At 52.5% G+C, this 26392-nt stretch overlaps 1 protein-coding gene across 18 annotated transcripts in view; it reads right to left on the minus strand.

Moving 5' to 3' along the window:
- Positions 1-3689: 3689 nt before the first annotated feature.
- PTPRF (protein tyrosine phosphatase, receptor type F) overlaps positions 3690-26392 on the minus strand; it is a 287080-nt gene continuing 264377 nt past the window's right edge. For all 18 annotated transcript variants that reach the window (XM_027683284.1, XM_027683287.1, XM_027683288.1 and 15 more), the window contains 11 exons: positions 22393-22516; positions 20336-20511; positions 14416-14535; positions 13230-13384; positions 11627-11912; positions 9523-9701; positions 6912-7038; positions 6559-6684; positions 5788-5942; positions 5516-5651; positions 3690-5376 (listed from right to left, as the gene is read on the minus strand). In XM_027683284.1, the coding sequence (XP_027539085.1) occupies positions 5308-5376; positions 5516-5651; positions 5788-5942; positions 6559-6684; positions 6912-7038; positions 9523-9701; positions 11627-11912; positions 13230-13384; positions 14416-14535; positions 20336-20511; positions 22393-22516 (1653 nt within the window). In that variant the 3' untranslated portion in view covers positions 3690-5307. The remainder of the gene's footprint in view (positions 5377-5515; positions 5652-5787; positions 5943-6558; positions 6685-6911; positions 7039-9522; positions 9702-11626; positions 11913-13229; positions 13385-14415; positions 14536-20335; positions 20512-22392; positions 22517-26392) is intronic.

Raw genomic sequence — 26392 nt, forward strand, 5'->3', positions numbered from 1 at the left:
TTGCTCATCTGAATTGCCAGGTATACAAACCACAACCACAGAGTGGACTAAAACAACAGCAGGCACCACACAGAGCCTCCTACAAATGTCAGATAACAATTTTGAGACAAACTCTGTGTTTCTGGCCTTCTCAGCGGCTTGGCAGCTGCACTGGCCATCCTTTAATCAAGAAAGGCTAACTTTCTAATATCATAGAATCACAGAATGGTTTGGGTTAGAAGGGACCTTAAACATCACCATGTTCCAAGCCCTGCTATGGGCAAGGATGCCTCCCACTTGCTCAAAGTTGCATCCAACCTGGCCTTGAACACTTCCAGGGATGGGGCATCCACAACTTCTCTGGGAAACCTGTTTCGATGCCTCATCACCCTCACAGTAAAGAATTTCTTCCTTATATCTAATCTAGCCTTGCCCTCTTTCAATTTAAGGTCATCTTCCCATTTCCTGTCACTACAGACCCTTGTGAAAAATTCTGCTCCAATTCTCTTGTAGCCCCTTTAGGCACTGGAGGTTGCTGTAAAGTCTCTTTGGAGCCTTCTCTTCTGCAGGCTGAACAACCCCAGCTCTCTCAGCCTGTCTTCACAGGAGAGGTGCTCCAGCCCTCTGAGCATCTTCATGACCTCCTCTGGACCTGCTCCAGCAGGTCCTTATGAGTCTTACGTCGGGGCCCCCACAGCTGGGCACAGTCTTCCAGGTGGGAGTCTCACGAGAGCAGAGTAGAAGGGCAGAATCACTTCCCTCAATCTGCTGCCCACAGGAGACAGGAGCCCGTCTTTTTATGATAACCAGTGCTAAAATGTTCCTGTGAGCAGAAATGCGTAGGCAGAGGAGCTCGATAACCTGTAATTGTTACTGTGGACTGAGACTGCTTATTATAACTGGCAAAAGGGCGACAATGAGCTTTTAATTGGAAGGATCAGAATTATTCTTGCTCTCAGAAATGAACCAGGTCAGAACAAGCAAAAAAGGAAAAAAAAAATTAAAAAAAAAGAAGTCACTCTTAACTAGGAAATGTTACAAATGAAAATGGCAACGCTGCTTAGGACAAGAAATGCCAGGACTGTGGGGGAAGGAGTTGCCAAGCTACTGCGCAGAGTCCGCTCAGATTTGTTCAGTGGTACAGCTGCTTCTTTTCCATACTTAATGACTATTTTGCCCTTGAAAAACAAAATTTAAGGTAACAAAATCTCAAAGGGCTGATGCTTTGGCAACATTATATTCGGAGTAGTGATCTTTAAAGGTCCCTTCTAACCCAAACCACTCCATGATCCTATGAGTTAGCATCACTAGGAGGCAAGCCAAGCCTAGGCACTGCCTACACAGCTCTTGCTACAGCTATCAGTGGAATGAATAAAAATCTGAAAATACAAAGAGCAGAAAAGCACCTCAGTGCCCAGGAATTCACCTCTGACAAGCTGCCATTTAGCTGCTGTCCCACCTGCCAAACTGTGCCCTTTACAAAGCTGCTTATCTGAGGCTGCTTTGGGGGCTACCTGGAATGACTAAGGAATGGAAAATTTTCACCATGGAAAGGAAAAAAAAAAGCCAGCAGTAGCTACCCAGCTCCACTGGTCAGTGCAAATATGGTCTCTGTCTGAGACTCCAAAGGGAAGGGGCCAAACACTGTCTTACAGCACCACCTTTGGTGCAAACAGCACAGGTGTGCAAGGGAAAGGCCATGCAAGGGGGGCAGAACCATGTGGGTCAGGCCCCCTGTCCATCCTTCCCAAGGAAGCCATTCCCTTCAGGTCTGGAGCACAGTGTGACACTGTGAAGCCAGGCTGAATACCAGAGGGAGGGAAGCTTCTCAAAATTATGCCAAAGAAGATGTTCCAAAAAAACCCCAGACTAGCTGTAGTAAATCCTTTCTAGCCGGGAACAACTGAGCAGTGCAGCCCAGGCATGGCAGTGCCAGGCCCTGGGAAGAGGCAGAGTGGCTCTGCCTGCAGCGTGGCACAAACCATGGCACTGGCTCAGAGGGCAGATCAGGTTAGCATCCCTGTTTGCCCTCTCTGCATGGTTAGTCTTGGGGTTTTTTCCCCTTTTATTTTGTGAGATATAGAGATAAAAGGAAATAAATGTTAAACAAATAAGCGCCTTTAAAGTGGTATGAGCCCATCCCCTTTGGAGCGGTTTTGGGTTTGTGTGAGCAGGCCAGGGGAGTGGGACCTCCCCCACAAGCAGCAGCTGTTTTTGCTGTTCTCTGACCTGGCTGAACCCTAGGGGTCCATCCCCTTGCCAAGGTGGCAGGTTCCTCACGCTTTGGGGCCCTGCTGGCCCTCTCTGCACACTGAGCCTTTCTTGGCCCTGTGAAGCCAGCACGAGTCTTTGGCCACACAGCCCACCTCAGTAATGAAAGTACCTACACAGTGCCTTGTCACAGAGGCCCAGGCTCAGTCACGTTATTCCTCATGCATTCCATGATGAGGTGCTTGTTCTCCCCCTCTCTGCTTCCTCCTGCTTCTACTTGGTCCACAGACAATGAAGCCAGGCAAGGCCCAGAAAGCAAATGTAATATAACAATATGAAAAGTAGAGAGTTAAATTCAGAATATAGGTATAAGCAAGAGCAGAAAGCTTAATCTTAGTAGAGGCAATAATTCACTAAGGTATGCAGAACACACAGACACAGGAGAACAAGAACATGTGTACTCAGGAGAACGGTCTGATAAGGAAGGAAGATGAACCAAAATCTAGGTATCCTTGCAAAATCATCAGAAACCTCTGCCAGACGCACTAAGAAGTCAGCCAGAATAGGAAAGTTCACAAAGTTCATGGTGACTATGGGAGGCGGGCAGGGGGTTCCCCGAGGCTGAAGGCCAGAAGGACCCTCCCAGATTCTCCCCAAATTGAAGGCCACACCTCTAACTCCGCCTAAACTCCACCTGTTATGAATATTGAAAATGTATGTTGCAATTCTATGAATATGTATGTAAAAATGTTGTAATCACTCGTAGAAATTGTATAAAATCCTGTCATTTTACCAAGAAGGTGGAGCGGTTTTTCCAGGACGACCTGACCGTTCCCCGGGCACTCCAGAGGCCCGTGAAATAAAGTACCTCCTGCTTACAGGCTACAAACTCTGTCTCTAAGCAGAATTTTTCTGTTCGTGCCTTTTTGGGGGCAAAATCTTGGCATCAACAAGCCAAATGACCACCCAAAAAGGTCACTCTGTGCCTTACACATGTGGCAGAGCCTGCAGGGGCAGTGAATTTGGAGTGTTTGTTCCCTCATGTTATCCTTGGTTTGGCTGTAAAGGGTTTGGGCCAAGAACAAGAGATCAGACGTGGAAGGAAGCCCCAGGTATTCCTGGACAAGGAGAAAGAAGGTGCTTGTGTTACTGCAGCATCCCAGGAGGCTGGCAATGACCTATATTGCCACCAAAGCCATCACCACTGACTCCTCTCTTCCTGCAAACCCACAAGCAAGTCCAGCCAGGTGCTGCACTAGGTCAGTGCACCCCAATACAGCTGCAAACGGGCAGGAGGTGAACATATGCATAAAGAGAGTTGTCACAGAGGATTTCCAAGCTCCCTGCAGGCACAGGGTCTTCGCAGCAAGTGTGGGGCACTTGTGGCTGGGATGTGCCCGTGGGAAACGACTCCCCTGCCACAGGCTGAGGAGCATGCCCATTGCCAAAGAACTCTATGGCCTCTGCTTACTGCTGAAGAAACAGACAGGAAAGCCAGCTTGTATGAAACCCAATTATTCAAATTTATTAACATCAAGATATATGCAATGATGCTGTAGATTTTTTTTTTATTAACAAATAGAAAACAGACTGTATACAACAGTGACCCCTACAGCACTATGCATCCACAAGGTAAAAATGAATGTGTCCTCCAACATTACCAACCCTGGATTGCTGATTTCAACGTAGCTTGGATTCTTAACATTCGGAATACATGTGATAATACAATTAGATACCCTTCCACCACCTTTATTCATAACTCAATGCACTCGAAAGAGGGCTGCTCACTCCCCGTCTTTAGTGCAAGCGTGATATAATAAGGAGTATTAATATATAGTACCATTAAATTAAGTCCAGTAGTCTTGCCACATTGGTTCATTAGAACGTCCTGAAGTAGCGGAAAGTACAATATTCTAGTGACTCTTAACATTTGCAGGATAGCAGAAATTATAGATACACCCAACCTCTGAAGCCATGTGTACTCCCCTCCCCTTCCTTGCAGTACCCTGCTTCCAAAGAGAGCCGGCCCAGCTCCGCTCTGGGTCGCCTGGGCTTGTGCTCTTTGCCTGTGTAAATGCTCTGATGCACTCCACTGGTGAGAGGTGACAGGATGGTGCTTGCACGCACAGAACAGTGGGATTAACACAAAGGGCCATGTCTTGCTCTTTCCATCCCCCTCCCCAGGGAAGTGTCGGACCCTCTCGCTTCTCCTGCCCCCTTCCCAGCAAGACACACAAAAAGAGGTTCCAATGCCTGGAGCCCGGGATTTCGGGTCTCTCACAAACAAGGCGACGACAACTCACGTCATATCAGGATCTGCCAATACACACGGTCACTGGATTGGTTGAACACGTATTTGTAATAGGACTGAACGGTTTCCAGCTGACAACGGGGACCGCTTCTCCGGCGCCCCCACATGCCCTCCCAAACCCAAACCTACTAAGGAAATAATGGGGGGGAGGAGACTAAAAAAATAATTGGTAGCTTAGGTCCAGTTCCATGAAATTTCATATTCTACAGAGGATTAAAAAGCAGCCTATGGGGAATGGAGCCGGGCAGGAACCACAAGCCACCTGCTGCAAATTACCAAGGAAGCTGCACTAAAATGGGCAGAACCAGCAGTGACTGGGCTGAAATAAACACAGGGCAGTAAAAAATGTAAAAGCAAAAGGAAATGAAAAAAAAAAAACAACCCAACTCCCAAAGGTTTGGCGGGTCCAGTTCTGTCTGGGCAAAACATTAAGACTTGCAAAAAATAAAAAATAAAGAGAGAGGAGATTATAAAAACCACTAGTAACTATTTTACATGTTTAAAAAAAAGATCCCATTCCACCCACCTAAAGCCTCGCTGTGAAATGCAGTCGGCGTGAGAGAGGGTGAGAGATGCACATGAGCAGAAATTCAGCCAGAGACTGGAAATGCTTTTGGAGTCGGATTCCCTCATTTGGCGCTGGGGCTAAGTTCCTAAATGCCGTGGTCAAAACTGGTTGGCGTGGAGGTCTGCGGCCTGGGCAGTACCTCCACCTGTACAGAAGGACTGAGGAATGGGCGGCTCTGGCTCAGAGGAACCCGTCTCCACTCCTAGACATCCCCACCGCGACTGGAGGAAAGCACTAGTTACGTTGCATAGTGGTCGAAGCTGCCAAGATACTCCAGCGCGGCTCTGTAGCACAGCTGGTACTGGTCCTGCAAGGCAGCAAGGAGGGAAATGTGAGAAGTGGGGACACACAAGGACAGCACACAGCAGGGTTCAACATCCAGAGACATCAGTTCCCCTCCCTTCTCCCGCAGATCTCCAGTGCCCCGGAGAGGAGGGGATGCTCACCTCTGTCTGCACCATGGCTGGCCGCTGCGTCCGCAAGGTCTTCACCATCTGGAACATGTCCACCACCCCCTCGTAGCGCATCCTCTCCAGCACGATGCTGAGCGTGATGAACACGCCTGTGCGCCCAACCCCAGCGCTGCACAGGGAGCAAGAGGTGCCATTAGAAGTCCTGCCAGCCCCAGGAAGGCTCTGCAGAGCTCCCAGGAGTGGTGCAAGCTGCTCACAGAGCACAGGGACCTGCTTGGTGGGGAGAGACCACAGTCCCGACTTACCTGCAGTGCACTGTGATGGGCCCATCCTGCCCAAACTGCTCCTTGGTCTTGTGCACCTGCCCAATGAAGTCAATGAAGCCCTCTCCCGTCTTTGGCACTCCCTGCTCAGGCCAGTCTGTGAACTGGAACTGGCGGATGGTCCGTGACTGGCCGTCCTGCAGGGAGAGGGGTGTTAGATGTGAACCACGGGTGAGGGGCTGATCTCGCTCCCCTCAGCACTGGTGACCTGCTCTCCCTGACCCCCAGGCCAGGTGAGAGGGTGCACAGGCCATAGATGAGCCCAGGCAGATCTTTTGCTGCATCTCTGGGGGCTGCCTCTATCCTCTCATTCTCTCCCCACGGCAGCTGAGCTAAGCAAGGTTTTGGCCCCTGCAGGGTCTGTTTGGTCAGTGTCCTGGTCCTGTCTGGGGCCCAACTCCATCCCAGGACTATGTTTACTGTCACAGAGGTATCCTGCACCTGGTCAGAGTCTCTGCATACAGAGACTCCAAATGCAGGGGGACCTGTGTTAAGTGCCTGCCCAAGTGGGCAGTACAGGCAAGGCAGGGTCTGGTGCTGACAGGGATCCCTGAGCTGCTCACCAGGGCTGCCACAGCTGGCAAGGCACAAACTGTGGTGAGAGGAGCAGCAGGTGGTGGGCAGCAGCCCTTTCTGCCTGCATTGCAAGGCAGCACTTAACTTTTCCATCCCTCCAGGAGCTGCTGCACGCTCCCTTGGCTGGCCTGGGCAGGGCAGAGGCAGGGGAGCTGGGGAGCCAGCAGATGCACTTACCCTGGCATCCGTCACCTTGAACTCCCGGAGGATGTACTGTGGCATGTTGTACTCTGCCATGGGGTCCACCACGAAGTACTGGTACCGGGCAGAGCGCTCTGCAGGCCAGTACTGATGGCATTTCTCCTGTGGATGAGGAGCAGGGCAAGACATTAGCACTGACAAGCTGCTGCTCCTCCCTCCTTCTCTCTGCGGGCAAATGTGGTTGTGGGGCCACAGGGTGAGCCACTGCACATGCCAGCAGGAGGCTGGCCCAGAGTGGCTGGTGCTGGAGACAGACTGGGGTGAGCCAAGAGGTCATGCCCACAGACAGCAGCCCCACAGCCCCCCTGTCCCCCCAGGAGGATTCGTACCCGGCCCATCTCACGCAGCTTTGTCAACATCACCACGATGGTGGAGTTGTGCTCCCAGAGCATCCGCCAGAAATCCTCCGTGGTCTCGGCCAGTGGTCCCTGCGTGGCAATGTAGGCCTTCTGCTGCCTGCAGAACACAAACATAATGGTGCTCAGAGCAGCTCCTGGTGCTCCAGGAAGCTCAGGGTGCACAGACCAGCTGCTCCTGGGGGCTGGTGGGCCAGAAGTGCTGAGGGCAGGGTCCCTGTGCAGCTGGCAGCAGGGCTGACAATCCAGCTGCAGGAGGCAGGTCTCTAGGACCAGCCATGGGTGTTGGGGGAGAAATGAGCCTGCTCAGCAAGGATCTTCTAAGTGCTTCCCACGGATTCAGTGAGCACCACAAGGTGAAGGATCCAGAAAGGCTCTTAGTCCTTGCTGGGGTGATGGTGTCTCCAGCCCAGCCTCTTGCTGCTGCTTGTTCCCAGCTCTGCTGCTGCACTGAGAGCCCTCTTAGCACCCAGGCCCACATGAGCAGGCTGCCAGCACCCACCTGAGCTGGAAGGAGAGGCTGTGCTTGGGGATGATCCCAGCAGCACCCCTGCATTCCTGCACTTTTTCTCTCTGCAGCACCCCCCATCCCTCCCATTGTATGGGAAGACACAGAGCAACTGAATCGGGTCACCCAGATCACGCACACCAGCTAATAACGAGGGCAGTGTGGAAACCGTAAATACCATTTCGCCCACTTTTTTGAAGCTTCAAAATCTGTTCTTGGTTTTCTACTGCAAACCAGAGCATCTCTCCAAACTTTCCACGTGACCTGCCCCAGACAGGACCCCACCCTGAAGAAAGCCCCCTCGGTGCTCTGTACCCAGAGAAGGGCCAGCCCTGTCGTGCCCGTTCCTTGGCTCACCGAGCTCCCAGCCCGGCACGGCAGAGCCCGGGATGGCTCCACCACTGCGGGGCGCTGGAGCCCGCGGGACTGGGGCCGGCATCCTCCGTCCTGCCTTCATCCCTCTGTTCTACCTTCATCCCTCTGCTGGTGCTATTTTTAATGGTGCTAAAATTAATGAACGTGCTGCAAGGCAGCAGGATGCAGACTGGAGCTGCTCCAAGGAGGACGCGTAAGACATCACAAAAAACAGGGAGCAGGGTTGCAGAACGAAAGAGCTAATAAAGATGCAGCATCAGTGATATCTGCAGGACCTTGGGCCAACTGATTTCTGTAGATAATACCTAGAAGATTGCTAGTTCAAAGGAAAGGACAGGAAGAGATAACAGAGCTCTTCGGGGATGGGGTAGGTAGCACATGAAATGGTGCCACCTGCCGTGCTCGCAGTTCTCCACCTCCCTCCGTAGCATCACCAAGGGGCAAAGCCAGCATTGCTCTCCACCAGCTCTGGAGCCAGGACAGAGTGGATGCAGCCTGTCTGTCAGACCCAGGCTGCAGGGTGGGTGTGCAGGCGGCCACGTTAATGACCTGGTGCCAGACAGCTCGGAGCTGCACAGGCAGGAGGGAGCAGAGACTGCTCTGTGACAGCTTTTCTCCAGCCCCTTTATCCTTCCCCATTACTCTGTCCCACCCTGAGGGAGCCTGGCTTGCTGTGGTTTTGCTGCTTTGGGATGCTCCCTGCGTTGCTCCCCGTCCACTCTTGCCTCCATGTAGCCCTTCTCCCTGGGAGCCCTGGCTGGGCTCAGCTGCTGGAGCAGGGACAAGGCACAGAGCCTCTGGCCTGGATGCACCCACATTTGTTCCCTTTTGCTGCTGGGAGGGCACCAGCCCAAAAGACGCAGTTGGGCAGAGCCAAGTTGGAGAGCAAATGTGCCACATCCATCGTTGTATCCCCTATTCCTGCACTGGGTGACCCTACTGTCATGCTGCACAGAGAGATGATAGGAACAAGCCTTTTATGTGCATCATTGGGATTTAGTATGAATTATTGTCTAGGGATTGGCTGGGAAGGGGATGTGGCCACTGGGCTGTTTGCCTTAATTTTTCTCTCCTGGCACTTTGCATCTGAGAATGTGATGCAGCAGACAGATACAGAAAATGTTAATATTACTGCCCCACTAGATCTTAATGTGGGCTTTCTAAAAGGTGTTCTGGAGAGTGGAACCCAGTGATGGGATCCCCAGTGCTCAGCACCAGCCCTGACTGAGGATCCACAGACTCTCCCCAAAACCAAGACATGGAACAATGAGCCTTGGGCTGCTGCCTGGATCAGCCACTCAGTGCGAGCACAGTTCTACCTCTGGTTGCTACAGCTACTGAGGGGAGGCAGGTTTGCATTAGATGCTGCAGATATAAAACACATGCCAAGTGATGCCTACCAGAATATCCCATAAAACCTGCACAGGAGCCAACACAGCCTGCCACTTCAGCCATGTGGGCATCTGTGTACAGCAACACAAGCCAGCCTGGCAGCACTCACTCACTCACTATCAGTCTTCACATATTGTAACTATACACACTGGAGTGTCTGAGAAGATGGAAAGTGATAAAATTCAACAAAGTGATCCCAGCCCACCTTAGACAGTCAGGACCAGTCCTTGGGAAAGAGGAGAAGGCAGTCCTGCCCAGGTTTTGAAGCAGGCAGGACAGGCTGGCCCAGTCACCTAAGGTGATCCTTACCTGTACCCATCTATGAAGCTGGCATTGATGTAATCAGAGCCCTCGACACCCCGGATGGGCTGCAGACACACTCTGGTCAGCTCGTATGGCATGATGTTCACGAGGCGGTTCTTGAATTTGTTGCACGGGAGGTTGGCACTGATGAAACGTGAGGTATGTGCTTTAGAGTTGGCCAGCAGCTGAAAGAGGAGGAGACATGTCAGATCCCTGCTGGGGATGCAGCAGTCTGGGGGTAAAACTGGGGCCCTGCCAGCAGGGCAGGCAGGAGTTCCTCTGGGCGCACAGCCACGCTCCCTCCTCTGACCGAGGGACAGTTGCTGGGGACCAGGTCCTTCTGGACCAGACAAAGGGCTTTGTCACCATGTTATGAGGAGGCTGCACCTGGATGCTCTGTTTCACAGTAATCACCAACCTGGTTTTCAGCACCGTGTCAGCCCCTCTCCCATGGCACTGCACACCCAGGCATGGCCTGGCCTCGCTGCTGGCTTTTGGCACATGGCTGTAGGTGACAGCAGGGGAACCACCTGTGCTGACCTATGGCACAGCCCCAAAGCCTCACATAGTGGAGTGGAGACCCACAGCAGCTCTCTGACCCACACAGGGCCAGCACATGAAGCTTTGCAGCTCACCGAGCCAGGGACACGCGCCTGGTGCTGTCAGGGAAGGAAAGCTTTCCCTCTTCCAACAATGTCTTGCTATTTACTTCTCACCCAGAAGAACCCAAGAAAATGTGAGAATTGTGACAGTTTTAGGTAAAGAAGATCTATTTTGGGTTACTGTGAGACATTTTATGGTTCTCTTTGAGTCCTGTAAACTGGAGTCATGGTAAATGTGTTACTTAGATCTGCTGTCAGAGACATTCAAACAGAAGTCCCTCTTTTTTTTCCCCCCCTTTTTCTCGTTTTCCTTCCCCAAAAGACTGCCTCCAGGATCTCCAGAGCCATCCTTCTCTCTATGAGTGGCAGCTGGTCCTTGGCAGAGGCTCCCTGCAGAAGGACAGGGTTGCTCTCTGGGGAGAGATGCAGCATTGTGAGGTCCTCCCATATCCTGCTCCCCAGGGTTTCTCATGCTGTGGACACTGCCAGGGTTCAGAGAGAGAGGCAAATTTCATTACTGTTCTAAAGATACCCTGGGAGAAGCAAAAGGAAAACAAAATTTTGTTGTTCTTAAAACAGACCTGCTTGAGTTGAGCAAAATTCTGTGGCTCTCTGAAGGAGTTTCCCATGGCAGGTGTCGCCATGAGACACTCATGCAGCACATTCTACTGTCTCAAGCCCAGGACACCAGCAGCTCTGATAACTACAGGACAGAGCTGTTAAACTATTCCCAGTTTATGCAGAAAGTCAATATTTTGCCTCTCCTGCTCCTTCGTCACTTGGAGGGAATCCCCAGGGTGCAGCTGTACTGCTGCAGTTCATTTCACAGCCTGCATGGTCTGCTGCCTCCCCGCATGAGCTATATTCTCCTGCATGAGTTCCCTGGACTAATCCACCTCATCTGAGAATATGGGCTCTTACCAGAGCTCACTTCCAGCTCCAAGGCTGTAATAAATATCTGCAGTTGGCATTCACAGATACAGGCAGCAAAATGTGGGCTTGGCTTCTTAAAAACAGTGTGCCTTAAAACACTGCTTTCACCAATTCTAGACACTGAGCCTTGGTGTTGAGGTGGTTAAAAGATAACAGATCTCAGCATCGAAGAAATGAGGCTAGAAATGTCTCACATATTTAAATTGGAGCCATTTCCAGACAAGTTGTTCACAGTAACATCAATTATCACTAACATGATCTGCATCTGATTTCAGATGCAGCTCCCGCCGCACAGTGAACCCAGAGCAGAACGTGCTGCTGAGAACTGCACATCCATCTGCCTTTTATATCCTCCCCAGAAGCTGCCAATTCAGGGGGGACCGTGGCCGACACAAGCTTTACAATTCAAATGTATTTCAAATCACTGCCTACCTGCTTCAGAAACACACAAAAGAATAACCGCCTGTAATGATCCACAGCTCTCCTCTCCCAAACCCTGGACGAGCGGCCCGTGGGGTTCTGCGGGCAGAGACAGGGGAGCTGGAGAACTGGGGCAGCAGGGCTCTGCCACCAACCTTGAATTCCAGCTCCATGGAAGTAACACTCTCGCCGGCTGGCACCTGGGTCAGCTTCTGGATGTGAGCGAAGAGGTTGCGTGCAGGCACCTCGGTATTGCCACACGTGGCAGCCTCCAGCAAGGCCTCGTGGATGAAGATGTACTGGTCCTCTGTCTGCACCATGTAGTTGCGCTGGGAGCGCATGCACGTCACGTGGCCGTAGATGTCCACGGTCTTCTCGTGCTTCATCCGCTCCAGCATGGCATCGATGACGATGAAGCACCCGGTTCGGCCCACGCCGGCACTGTGGGAACAGAGCACGTGGCCTGAGGTGACACGGTCTCCTACAGATGTCACACAAGCTCTGATTTCGCTTAAGAGATCACCCAGACCTAGAGCACACAACAGGGGAGTAAAGGCTGCTCTCTAGTGAGTGGAGCTCCAAAAAAGAGGTGACGAGAAGAGTGAGGGAGAGAGACACTGGAGAATGTGAGAGGCTGCTCAGACCTTCTGCTGGCCCCCTTTCACTGCTGGAGGAGAAAGGACACGGTGTCACACTCTGCTGGTGGCTGGCAGCACCTCCATGAGAGAAGGAGAAATGTGTTTAACAGGCAGGAGAGTGACAGCACACGTGTGCGCTACATCAGACCTCAAGAGCAGGCTGGGCCCCAGTGCCAGTGAAGCCCATAAATTCAAGCCTGCTTGTCCCCTAACCAGAGTCACTGTTTCCTAAGCCATTAAACAAGGACAGCCAGCCTGAGAGGGGAAGCAGAAAGGTGAGATCATGCATGTCTATGCTGAGCCCTTCTCTCAGACACTGAATGCCTCTCCATAACTGCTGGACGAGCAGTAGAGAACCCCAAACTACCCACCCCGAGAGCACCCTGAAAACAACAGATATGCTGTTGTGACATTTAAACACAGGCAGAGATAGGGAGCTAGGCATTTCCTCATTTATGGTGCAAGTCAGATTCTTAACAGGGCTTTAATACAGCTTGTTTGTGTGTTAATTATACCCCACTCTCATCTGAAACAGAGCATGAAAGAAGAGCATTAAACACTGCTGGTAAGGCGTATGCTGGAACGGCAATGATGGAGTGGTTTGTTCAGTAACAGTCCCCTCTTGGCTGGTACAAATAAATCTTGGTTGGGTAAGATGCTGAGCCTTAGCAGACTGATATTTTGCTTAGTAGACTGATATTTTGCTTAAAGAGCTGCCTTTCTACCCTGTGACAGAGTCCTGTAAATACCACATATGAATGTTTGCAGAGGTCACTGCATGCGTGTCTATCAGTGATGTGCCTCCAAAGGTACTACCCACTTATGCTGGGCACAGATAATTTAATTTTTAAATAGCACTAGCAGTTTTGCAGGAAAATGTGTTTTCCGAGGTTCTCCATGCAGCAGTGTTGTTTAACCTGACACAGCAGTAGCAACAGAGCTGTCATCACTGCATCACCACTGCTGGGACTGTTCTGTTTCCAGCCCAAGCATCCAGTGCAGGTTATGCTACCGTGAAACCTTTCCTACAAGAAAAGGAGACTCCGCTTTCAGACGGGTTAAAGCTCCTGCAGCCACAAGGCATGTGCCCAGGTGCAGCTTTGCAAACTCACAATCCTACCTGCAGTGCACAACCATGGGCCCAGCATCTGGTGGGTTACAGGCCTTGACCCGTCGCAGGAAGGCGAGGATTGGGGTGGGGTATTCTGGTACCCCGTGATCGGGCCAAGCCATGAACTGGAACTGCCGCAGCTCTCGCTTCTCACTGGAGCCATTCTGTTGAAGACAAAGGGGAGTTGTTTTGCATGAGAACAGTCTCGTCCCAGGAACCCAGTGATGGGACACACAAAGCTCTGTGTGATGATGCATGTATTGGGCTTTTACCACTGAAAATTTGGAGGCAAAATGCAGGTTTCTTGCAAGGCTTCTATACACAGAGATGTTCTGTGGAAAGCCAGCTGATACAGAGCTGCTCTGCTCTCTGTAGGAGTGGAGCAGGCTGCAGGGAAGGTGGAAGACTCCTTTCTGCACAGCACAGGTTCACTACCTGCATACTCACTGCATGTTCAGGGAAAACGGGCACTAGGCATGGAAGGGCTACAGCAGCCAGTTCCCTCCCTACTCCTCTGCATCAGGGGTGTCTCTGGGATGGGTCTGCAGACTGCCCTGCTCCTGTCTGGGATTGGCTGAGTGATCTATTCAGCAATGTGGTAGGACTGGCTGGGTGACTGCTTGGGGGTGAGATGCCTTCTTGGGGTGTGAGTGTGTCCCCATGAGCACTGCCAGGCTCCTGGCCCAGACTCAGTCACCCACAGAGGCAGCCCACTGCAATGCCTGTCTGCATTGCCGTGACATGCTGCTGCTGGCACTGCCCCTGAGGATTTAAAAATGCTAATGAGGAATGCAGCCGGCAGGAGAGAGGGTTTGTACTCAGAAACAACCTCTCCATTTGCATTATTACGGACAGGAGTGCTAATAATTTACTGCTTCCCCTGTTGTCGCTCTAATGGGAGGACAGCTGCTACATGTACACTGGCCAGAGGCAAGAACAGCCCTGCTCTGGGGCCTATCACAGGGTCCAAATGCATACAGAAGAGCATCAGGTATCCTGTCCAAAATGCAGTAGTGCTCAGATGCACAAGCCAGTCTCCTGCAGCTGTGAGAAACAGCCCATGTATGGAGTGGCCACACACTTGGCCAAGCCAGGCATAGCCAGTGGCCTCTGCCTGTGGGCCATGGAGCAATCTGCAGCATCAGGAAGTGTCTCTGCACTACCTGGAGCAGCAACAGCCCAGCCAGCCCCATACCTTGTACAGGGCGAAGGTGCGGACAGTGTAGGTCGCCAGCTCGACTGTATCCAGCAGCGTCACCTGGATCATCCCATAGGTTTCTGTACCCCGGCTTGGCCAGTACTGGTCACACTTCACCTGCAGGGAGGCAAGGAGAAAGGGTCAGTGCTTGGCTGCTGGTTGGGGCACTGGGGTGAGGAATGGCAAGGTGAAGGGTGAAGACAGAAATGAGTCATGGTGCAGGGGGCCCCCAAACACCCAGATTTCCTTCTCTCAGAGTGTCCCAATCCCCAGCAGAAAGGCAGCACCCCCTGGGCTCCTTTCCACAAAATTCATTCAAAGAGTGATTTTTTTTTTCCACTGGAGCCACCGGTGGGAAGTGGCAAAGGAGGTCAGGCCACCAGACAGAGCAGCAACAGTAGCACCAGGTAAGAAGACAGTGAGCGGCAATTCCCAGCAGTGCTTTGTGCCTGCTGTAATTTTTCTTCTCTGCCTCCTGTTTGTGCAGATGAGGGTCTTTGGGCTGTGCCTGCACCACCCCCTTGCCTGAGCTCTGCCTGGATGAAGAGAAGGTGGGCAGCTATGGGCTAGTGGGAGGAGAGCAGGTGCAGCAGGGAAGGGGAAGCAGTGGTTTCTGTGGGCAAGGCTCTGCTCAAAGGGCAGCTGAGGTGAGAGAGAGGCAGCCTGTATCCCCACCAGCTCCCTCCTATCCCAGCTCAGAGTCCTTGACCCACAGCTGAGGCAGGACAGAGCTCCAAGTCCAGCACAGTACACACCAATATAACAAGAGGCACTACCCTTTTCTGTAACATCTGTAGTCCCCAGGGTGCCCCTGCCAGTGTGGCCTCCGGGCAGCAAACCACCCCAGGGGAAGGTGGGACAGAGCCCATGCCAGGGGGCCTGGACACTGGGCTGGACCACAGGGCTGACCCTGCCAGCCTCTCTGTGCTGTTGTAAGCTCAAGTGCATTGAGCATCACTGAGAGATACCAACCTGCCCTGCTGGCAGGTGGTGCATCCCTGGAAACCCACATCTCCCAGGTGTTTCAAAAGGGTTGTGCAAACAAGGCACAGATGCCAGCTCAGATGCAGACATATCTTGCCCCTCTATGAGAAGACACAGATTGGGTGGCCAAACCATCCCTTCAGCCCCTTCCTGCAGGCAGCACTGTCCCATCATGAAAACACTGCTGCTCCCTAGAGATCTCCTGCCCTGCAGCATCCTTATCACCCCCTTCCAACTCTGCAGCCAGAGTGCTTTGAACTACCAGTCACAGCTCCTGCTGCAGCCCACTTGGCAGAGAGCCCTAACACATCCCCAGGGCCCCATCCCTCTGCCCCCTTCATCTCCCTGCACATCCCTCCCTGTTCACCTGCTGATGACCTCCTCCTCCTCCTTTTCACAGCTCAGCGTTTGCAAACTACTCCTCCGGTTTTGTTCTCTGCAGCCCCAAGCTCCCTGTTTAATTGGCACCCTGAGCATCCCTGTTTCATCTGACACCCGGCTCCCCCACCCCGCAGAGCCGCAGTGCCTGGCTGACAGGAGGAGGGCTTCATTCCCACCCGTGTGCACTGCACCGAAAATGGTTTCCCGCCCTAGGAGAGAGGAGTGAATGGAAGATCATCTGTGCTTGTCAAGGAATAGTAAACTTAATTATTAGCAGAACGTGTTTACAGGGGAATGTGTGGGAAGGGAAACAATAAGCTTAATTAGAAATCAATGAAGTTCTGCCTTCTAATTGAAAGCACTTTCAGCAGGGTGGGGCTTGTGAGAGCTCAGAGCCCTCATCCTGCACTCTGGCTCTGGAATGCAGACACACCTGCAGCCAGAGGGATGCACCTGTCCCTGCTGTTTTGGGTTCTTCTCTCAGTAAGCCCTGCCCTGGCAGAAGTGCCTGGGGCAAGGCTGCCTAATGGGGTACAGCAGGTGCCCGTGCACCCAGAGCAGCTCTGCTGCCTCCTGCCCAGGGTCTCCAGCCATTCAAGCTGCTGTGCTGCCCTGGACCTGCAGCAGCGTGGCAGGCCCTGCAAAAATCTCAGAAGATTCCTCTTCCCCACTTGGCAGAGTGCAGCCTGTTATTAGACACTGACTGGCTGCAGCACGAACAACTGTGAGGTCACAAACCTTATTTCACAGCTAAACTGATCCCATCCTCACGAGCGGGTGGCAGCTGCAGGCTGTGCCTCCACCGAGGCCTGAGTTTGCCTTGCCTGAGTCTGGCTTGGGGATGACGTGACCCCTCTCTGAAGGAGGGGAGGGCAGCGTGGCATCCTGTAAATGCTGGGGCAGCTGCTTGCTGTGTCGCCCTTGGTGTGCTTTGCAGAGGATGTTTCAGGGGAACAGCACAGCGTGTCCCTGTGCCTGAGCCCACACCTCGGGGAGAGCAGTCTCCTCCTGCCACCCACATGCTGCAGGGCCATGTGTACTCGAGCACAAAACAAACTTCAGAGGAGTTCCCTGTGTGGGATAATAGCAGCGCCTGGGCTGGTAATTGAAAATTATTTATTCATGACCAGATAAGAGTCAGTCACATTTTCTGCCAAATTTACCCATAATGTTTATGCCCCATTTTCAAGCTCTGTAAATTTTATGCTGAAGCCGATACACTGTGGCACTAAAGCAGACAAGAGATGTTTTCTTCTGGCAGCGCTTGTTTCTCATTAACTTAAGGAGCTCAGTAATGTCCTGAACAACCATTCATTGCAGCTTTGCTGAGTGGCTCCTGTCCCTCCCCTTCGATGCCCTGTGCCCAAGAGCAGCCGGGCACCTCTCTTCAAGCTTGAGAGCTGTGCTCTGCTCCTGGCCCCACTTGCAAGCTCCAGATGGCATCGCTGCCAGTGAGAGGGCTGGAGCACGATGTGGCTGCCAGGCTCCTCTTCCCCAGAGCCCTCGAGCACCAGCCTCTTTACACCCCTGCCTGGGGACAGCGGAGATCACGCCCCAGGGATGGCTGCTGGGTGCTCTGGGGTGGAACAGAACGAGCCACGGCGCTGCTCTGGGAGACCTCACTCTGCCGGGCTCTTGGGGATAGCCCAGGGTAGGAGAAATCCTGCTTTAATACCTCTCTCATGCAACACAGCCCGGCAGGGATGTGCCACGCTCGCAGCTTCGGGAAAGCTAATCTACAATGTGTGTTTCTGAACCGCCACCAAATGATTCTGAAACTGATTGTAAAGCTTTGAAGGCAGCTAAATTGCACAATCCAGCCATTTCTATCCTTTATGTGCTTCTCGCTTTGTGAAAACATGAAAAAGGGAGGATGATTTGGACCATCAAGCCAGCTGAAATTGCAGACCATAAAAGCTGATGCTCTTTAAAGATTTTTTTTCCCCCTGTAGCTCAGGAGCCCTTTAAAGCAGTGTCACCCCCACAGGGCTGCCAAGCTGCTGCTGGTCCTGGTCGGCTTATCACAGCACTGCCGAGGGTGACCTGGGGAGCTCGCCTGGAGAGGTGGCAGAGCCTGCTCTGCGCTGGGCATCTCGCCAGGAGGCCCTGCTACCCACCCCAGGCTCTGCAGCTGGACAGACAGTCCTGTGCCCACATTGAAGCCCCTGGGCAAGGGGACTTTCAAGCAAGGTCACCCTTGGGTCACGCTGTGACGCCACGTGACTGCCTGGAGCAGTGCTGTCCCACAGCAGCCCGAGCATCAGCAGGCAGCAATGCTGCAGGGACCCAAGGGGTTACATCAGATGAGGTTTGAAGGCTCTGGAGTGGAACGAACTGCAAAGCAGTGACTCATGCTGAAAGTCTGGAGCAACGGGCAATGACGGGGATGGGATCTTCCTTGGTCCCAAAAAGGTGTGCTCCCGAGAGAGCCACCATCAAAGGGGCACGAGGAAAAGCAGAGCAGCAAGGTGGCTGAAAGCCATCTTGTCTTGGAGGATGCTGAAAAAGACAACAAAACAACCTACAGAAAATTATCTCCTAGAAGTCCATATCCCACCTCCCTGAAGGGGCTCTGCTGTGAGGGGATGCCCTGAGACACCTACAGAGTCCAGCAAACACATCCAGGGAAGCCCTTGCTGTGGATGGCTGGTTGGATTCAGGAGTGGCCAGGCTTCTCCACTGCCTCCCTTGGCACCCTGCCCCTCCTGCAGTGCCTGAGAAAACTGCCCACTTCTCATTAGTGCTGGGGATGTGCCAAAGAGGCAGCAGGACATGGGCAGGCTGTGCCAGGGAGCAAATGCTGGGGTCTGGGTCTGGTTGGGTCAGCCCAGAGCCCCTGGGCAGTGTGCCCAGTCATGCAGGCTGACTGCAGATTCTGTGAGGGCTCTGGTCACCTCCTGCCCATGACAGGGATTCACGGTGCCTGTCTTGTCACCAGAAGCCTGACCACACACACTGTGTTTGGGACAGAAACCAATACTGCAAGAGGCAACAGCGGGATGATATGACAGGGAGCGTGCTGGGGGGAGATAACGCACAGCTCAGCAGCACAGGCATCTTGGGCAAAGACAAGAGCCTGTGGGGTCAAAGGAAACCCGTTATCTTCAAGAAACACGCACCTTGGAGTGCTTTGCCATAACTAAGCAGCCCGGAAGTTAAGTGAGTCAGGACTCCAGGCATGGATTTCCTTGGTAACCTAGAAGGGCTTTTCCTTGTACTTCAAATATATGCTCCATTACTGAAATGTGAAGGCACAAAAAAGTCCCCATACAACCCCCAGCTGCAGAGGGTGGTTGATCAGAAGCTTCTGATCTTGCTTAGCCCATGTGCCAAGCCCTGAGTCAGATTAATTTCCCTGCATTTGGGCTGGGTGGGTGACAGTGGCCACCGGACAGAACAGGCAGGGCTGTGCAGGGGGAAGCACAGTGCAAAGCTGGGGTTACCTCCCTGGAGGCAGCTCATCTCCAAGGAACACTGGTTTTCCCTGCAGGCTGTAGGGCATTTGCAGAGCCGGGGAAACCCATCGACAATGCCTGTTTTTGTACATGCAGAGAAAGCAGATCTGTTTTGCCACAGTGATCGGTTGTTCCAGCTGCTTCCTCCCAGCCAGCGTGGGCTGGGACACCCCTGTGAGCATTTCAGTGCTAAAGCTTTGAAAAGGAGGGAGAGTATGCGGGCAAAAGTTTTAACTAAACCCAAACTTGACAGCTTCTGCTTCTCAAGAATGAGCTTATTGGGCTAAAAATAACCAGTGCTTCACAGCTTGAGCGCACAAGCCCCTTCTCCTGCTGTTGGCATGGCAACACTAAAATATTCTACAAGTACAAATGCTCACCACTAAAATTTTACTTTTAGGAACAAACTGGATCACAAGAGGCAGAAGCTGCCTCCTGCTTGGGCAGGGGAGCATGGGAGCACTTGGTCACAGCTTACAAATTCCTGCTTCTGGGGCTAAGTAAGAACCTCTGGCATGAAAACCTTAAGTATCATCTGCAGTGAGGGCTCCTGCTCCACCTCACACCTTCCCCACGGTTTGCAGGCAGCTTTGCATTTATTACATCAGAATATCTAATCCTGGCAGTACGAGCTGATCATTTATACATATTGTCATTGAACAAGGCACAAATTAGTCTTGTTATTGCAATGAGACCCTGTCAGCCATTCCCCTGCATTGCCAAAGGTGCCAGGGTCCTGTCAGGCCGCAGGATGCTGCTGGTACAATCTACCCATTGCAGCTTCTCAGCTTCTGGGACTGTCCACACTCCCCATTTCAGAGCTTTCCTTTCTCCCTTCGGTGTGAATGATGTGGGGAGGGAAAGGACGGGTGTGCACGCAGACACACAGGCAAAACAGGGGTAAACGAGCAGGACAATGACAGGAGGTTTTGCCCCACAGGGACACACTTACAAGGCACTTGTTGCTGGGCTGCCAGCCACAGTGAGCCACATCCCTGGAACTGCCTCTCCCTGGATGCCCTTATGCTGTAAGGTGTTCCTACCTCTCTCTCCCGCCCCTCAACAGCCCCAGGAAAGAAAGGAAGCACACACTGTACCCTGGACTTCTCCTCCAGCCTGGTCATCATGACTATAGTTGCTGTTCTCTGTTCCCACACCATCCTCCAGAAGTCGCTGAGGGTTTCTGGCAGAGGTCCCTGTGTGGCGATGTAGGCGTTCTGCTTCCGATACCCATCGATGTAATTGGCGTTGATGTAATCACTGCCGGGGACTCCTGTGCAGCAGAAAGAGGGCAACTGTTACTCGGGGGGCAGCCCACGACCCTGTCTGTACCTATCGCTCTGCAGGGCCCTGCAGGCAGAGGAAGAGGCTGGGGATGGCAAGATCTTTCTCCCAGGAATCCTGCAAAGGACAGGGATGGTGCCTGAACAAAGAAGAATCCTTTGTAACTCCCACATTAATGGAACAAGCAGGCAACACCAAAGCAGAGAGACAGCTGCCACCCGCACACAAAGGGAAATTCACAGGCAGGAATATTAAAGGAGCACGTTTGGCCCCAAGCAACTCATTGAAATAATTGTCTTAAATTCACCAGCAATTTGTTATGGTCCTACAGCACCTTTTAAAAATGAGGCTGCTTCATTAGTTTGCTTCTGTTAGAAACGGATGTCAGGCAGGGATGTCCTCCCATCCTTCCTGCAGGAACAGGTATCCCAGAGGAGGAGGAGATCCCACTACCACTGAAACCTTTCTGTGTGAGACCCCCTCTGCTGCCTTCTGACAGAGGCTGCTCCAGCCTCCACTCTGCCTCCACCACTTTAAGGAAAGGAATTTTTTGTAAAGGCCTTTAAAATGCAAACACTAGTTACTAAAATAAATGTGGCAAAGCAGAAGCCTGGGGCTGCTTCCAAACTCTGCTCAGCATGGGCTGCCCGGGCCACAGGGAGAGGAAGCAGCATGAAACCTCCTTGTCTCCCCGGGAGAGAGCATCTGCATTTCATTAGAGGAAGGAAATAAAGCTGGGGGTCACCCCTTGTCCTTTTGTGCTGGGGAATTTTCTACAGGTCTCGCAGTCTCCAGCAGACAGCAAGTGCTGGTGGCTCTGGGGGAGCGGCAGCAGCCGGAGTGCAGCACTTGGCTCCCTTGGCATGGGCGGCGGGGACCTGGCAGGGTGCTTTGGGAACGGTTCCCAGGAAGGCACAGACACTACTTACAGCAACTGAGTCAGGCTAGAAAACAGGGATTCCCCCACGTGTTCACCCCACAGCTGTCTGAGAGGGTTTGCCCGTGAGCAGGCATGCCAGGGAATCACATAGCTGCTGCTGCTGCTGCTTAACAGGGCTTGCTGTGAGGGACTGTTTGGCCCCCCCCTCCTCCTCCCGAAGAGGATGAGTAGTGCATTAGCATTAGAAAAGCCTTTTCCATTCCTAGAAAAAAGATGCTAGCGACTCTAGGGCCACCTGTGCAAAGCCAGGCCCCAGTTCCTTCCCCAGGCATTGAATTAGCTGCATCTTCCTCATCCCCATGAGTGGGCTCAGGTCTGCTGGGCAGAGCTGGATGCTGGTTTATAGAACAGCTCCTCTGTGTGCAAGAGAACTAAAAACATGTATTAGCCCAGACTCCAGAGACGTGGGGCTGGTTCTCGGAGCCATGGGAGTGAGTGCTATGGACACCAGAGCTCGATGCATCTCCCATGGAATACAGGGATGAGTGGAGCCTGATGTCCCAGGGGAAGGGGTGCCCCTCAATCTGAGCCACTGTGGGCACTTTCTTGGGAACATATACTGGCAAGTCCAAGAGGAAGATACTGGCCTGACAGCTGTGCTGGGACAGAGGGTGGCAGGGCTAACAGTGCCATGTTTCACCAGGTACTGAGGGAGGCAGATGAAGTCACACAGCAAGGACAGAAGTAGCAAGGCTGCTGGGACAGACATCTCTGTTGCCAAGCAGTATCAAGCAGCAGCCACACAGGACACACTGCTCTGAGGAAAGCTCTGCAGAGCCCTTTCTCTCTTCTGGCCATCCAGAAGAAATATTTGATCATGCTGATACTTGGTGTTTGCCCCTGCTCAACTGAAAATGGGGAAAAAGATGGTCCCCTGCTACAGTCAGGTTCAGCTGCTTGCTGGGGTACCCACTTCAGAGTCACTCTTACCATCGATGGAGGTCAGGATGACACGTGAGTGGTCATAGGCAATCACGTTTGCATAGCGGTTTTTGGGTTTATTCACTTCCAGGTTGGAGTTCTCCCAGGTAAACTGCTGCCCTGGATCAATGGACTGTGGAGAGAAAGAGAAGGAAGGAGTCAGGAGTAGTTACAGTGCAGTGAGATACTGCAGCACACACGTTTCAGTCAGGAAATCTGCATTGCCCTGCACAGCTCTCCCCAGGCCAGACACAACTTCCATGGGTGTCCACAGCAGCAGTGTCAAGCCAGACCACACTGAAAAACAGCTTCCAGTGGGACATGCATCCCATGACCTGCAGGCAAAGCAGCCCCTCGCTGGGGCAGCCTGCTGCAGATGAGCCTTCATCTCCTCTGCTGTGTGCTATCCTTTCCTCTGGAGCTACCCATCAGCAGAAATTTGGTCTTCTGCCAGGACTCCAGAGAGACCTGACTGCACAGTTCTTGACCTAGCGGTTTTATTAGCTGTTGAACTGCAGTCTCTTGAAATATAGCAAGCCCTGGGTGCCTTGTGCCCCAGGAGCTTTCAGTATTAGTGCCCTGCAAGACAGCCTATGAGCTTTTGCCAGGGAATGGTCATGAAAATTGATAGGTTACTATCCACTGCTCCAGCTACTTATGCAATGTAAATATCTCTTGTTTGAGTTAACAGAGTGACAAGAAACTATAAACCTGGAGAAGAGACATCGTTGTAAATCTTGGCCAAAGGCCTGCACATTATGCAGCTGCCTGAAAAGCACACACCCCACTCCCACCTGGCCTCGCACATCCAATGATTCTCCCATGAGCCATGTGCTGGTGCAGCCAGTCTCGCCTCCTCCAAGGCCAGGCAAGCCTCTTCCCAAAGCCTTCCCTTTCGTCTTTGTCCGTGCACAAACCAAGGTGAACAAGGACCATCCCTAAAGCACCCCTTGAAGATGGGGTGGCTTTGTTGTCTGAGAGACTTGTGAGGCACCCGAACAGCTGCCTCATGTAGGGACTTGCTCGGCACACGCAGCCCTGGGCAAGCTGGGGGCAAACAGCTACAGCAGGACAGTCATGCCATGAACCCTTTGCCCCGAAATTACCAACACCGCCAAAACACTAAAATCAGGCTCCAGCTCAGGGTTCCCAAAACTTTGCTGGCCCAGAGACATGAACGCTGGGTAAAGAGGCCAGAGGAAGCACAGCATGCTGTGCTCTCTGCAGGCATCCGTGTTCATCGCCGGGCAGAGAGCCGTGTCAGGAGGTTTCTTAGGCAGTGAAATGCCTGCCTGTCAGCTCTGCATCAGCTGTGAGCAAAAGGCTGAGTCGAGAAGCACAGCTCCCTGACTGGGCTGACGTGGACAGCCCTCATGGTCCCTCTGCTCAGTCCCACCAACCATCAGCTGTGCGCAAGGTGACATCCAATGCTGTCCCCTGCACCCCTCAGCTGTGGAGCAGGCCCTTCCCAAGCAGCCAGCACTGGGTGTGGATACTGGCACAGAGCACAGGCACTGCCTGCACTGCTGCAGCAGCCCTGAGGGATCTGTGACACCAGGGGCCAGTGCTGTGCCAGGTGGCAGCTGTCTGTCTGTCTGTCTGTCCCCACGCGTGGCCCACGCTGCCGGCCCTCCCCGCAGCAGCAGCAGGCTGCCTGCAGGCACAGGGGCCAGCGCTGACGAAAACACGCAGGAGGATGTGACATCACAGCGATGCTAATAGGCAGTTTGGGAAATGTAGGATGTAAATAGACATTTCCTACAGAAAACCTGTAATTTTCTATTATCAGTGTAATAAGTAGGCAGCCGCTGTGCTCAGAGGCGCAGCAGCAGGGATGGAGAGAGTGGAGGCTGCAAGCACTGCTTCTGGCTGGAAACCCACTGGCCTGGCTGCCACAGCCTCTGCAAACTCCTCTGCCCAGGCACAGAGACATCCCAGCACAGCTCATGGCGTTCTGGGGCACTTCACTTCATCCAGGCACATGTATTTTGTTTTCAGGATAGGCTGGTCACTGGATCAGCTCTTTGGATGTTCTCCTCTCAGCTGTGTGGCAGGGAGGACTGCTGCCCACCTAAGGTGGAGCTGAACTGCAGAAGGGCAGTGCAGAAATTATCAAAGGCATGAAAAAATAAGAGGAATATAACATGTAAGGAATTTTCGGTTTGGAGTAGAGAGAAGTGAGAGGGGTTTTGATACCAGCCTGGTCAATCCAGAGCACACCGAAGGAGAAGCACAAATAGACAAACTAAGGAGGAAGAGATGGACCCACCAATGCCTATTAGAGACACAAATAATACTTATTTTTCAAAAAGGTGGCCTTAGTCTGCACAGACAGCCCATGCAGAGAACTGACAACCTGGCAATGGGGCTGAGACTGGCCCTGAAGGCATCAGTGAGCATCTTGTTGCTGTGCAGAAGCAACCCAAGAAAGCACCAGCCCTACCTGCACCCTGTGAACACTCTCAGCGGGTGCTGGAGCAAGTCCTCCCCCCTCAGCAGAGGCAGGCAGAGCTCAGTGCAGTTGTTGGTGCACAATCTACACCGCACATCAGTGCCACACGGCTGCAGGGCGACCGAGCTGTGCGGTGCAGTGAGCTTTGCACTGCAAGTCCGTGTCCTGCCACAGCAGAAGAAAGAGTTATTTCCTGAGGGGGGTGGGATAAGGCTGCCAAGAGCCCCTAGAACCAAGGAGGAGCATCAAGGGGTTGCCATTAGGGTTAATTGCTTTGATGTGCAATGAGGATGTGCAGAAATGGTCTAATCATCATCAGCCTCTTAAGAGGGCAAACAGGTGAGAAAGTCAGAAGTAATAGAGCACCTGAGTGCAAAGAGGCTCTAATTAAATACTCCTGCAAATTATTGACTCATTTAGAAGTAAAATGATTTAATTTAAACTCTGGTGATGAATTAATGTACACCTGTTCCCCCCTTTAAGGCAAACAAATGAGTAAATAAACCAGAGGATGATGGGCTGCTTGAAGAGCAGTTGGAACCCTTACATGGAGTGGTGGTTGGCAAGTCTTGTCCCATCTCTGTACAATGCTCTGCAGTCCCTGACTGTGGCAGCACTGCCTTGTCTCCCCACCTTGCTCCACAACTGCTTGGGCTCTGGGAATCTGCTCTTATTCCTTTTTGGGGCTCATGGGAATGACTGCTTCATCCCAAAACTTGATCAGAGTAACACTTTCAACTCATTCTTCCTAGAAAGCAGAAGGGCTAGGAAATTGGAAGGAAATGAGCCAGGAACAAACTTAAAAGCCCCATGACTTTTAGTTTTACTTTGCTTTAAAGTGACAGGGGAGATGCTGTAAGACAGCAAGTGCAAATTAAGAAAAAGCCCAATTAGTGAAACTCCTCCTTCCCAGCATGGAAGTGCAAAGAGCAATCTCTCCAAAGTAGTTCAGGGATTCCTGCTGCTAATGCCATGAAGACAGAGTCAGACCACTGAAACAGGATTGGAAAAAGGCTCTTTCCTCGACAGACTCGAGAGCACTCTGCAAATGCCTTGAAAACATTCCTGGGTGCCAGTTTATCTCTCAGATACAGTCCACCTTGGGTTTGTTGCTCCCCTTCCGCAGTGCAGCTCCAAAATCCCTCCATATGCCAAGTACCCGCTGCTGGCAGACGTGGCAGCCCAGGCAGGCAGACCCCTGTGGCAGCCCGGGCAGGCAGACCCCTGTGGCAGCACGGCTGGCCCTGCCTGTGGCAGCCAAGGAGCTGGGCAGCCCTGACCCCGCACTGCTCAGCAGCTCAGGTGGCTGCACAAGGGCACGGGGCTGGGAAGGTGCTCAGGTGGTGAGTGCTTCCCGGCCTCCTGTGAAATCAACCACATTAGCACAAGCATTGACCACTGTCAATCTCTGCTGCGTCTCAAATGAGGACATAATGTGCTTCTGAATCAATCGCTGGCAGCGCTTCAGCCTTATTATTCTTATTACCGGAACGTGAGTGCTGCGTGAGGCAGGTTCCCGATCAGCCCATTAAACCCACAACAAGCGGCTCCCTGGGT

This window comes from Neopelma chrysocephalum, unplaced genomic scaffold (assembly GCF_003984885.1).
Source record: "Neopelma chrysocephalum unplaced genomic scaffold, ASM398488v2 Primary Assembly neopelma1_64, whole genome shotgun sequence".
NCBI classification, from domain to species: Eukaryota; Metazoa; Chordata; class Aves; order Passeriformes; family Pipridae; genus Neopelma; species Neopelma chrysocephalum.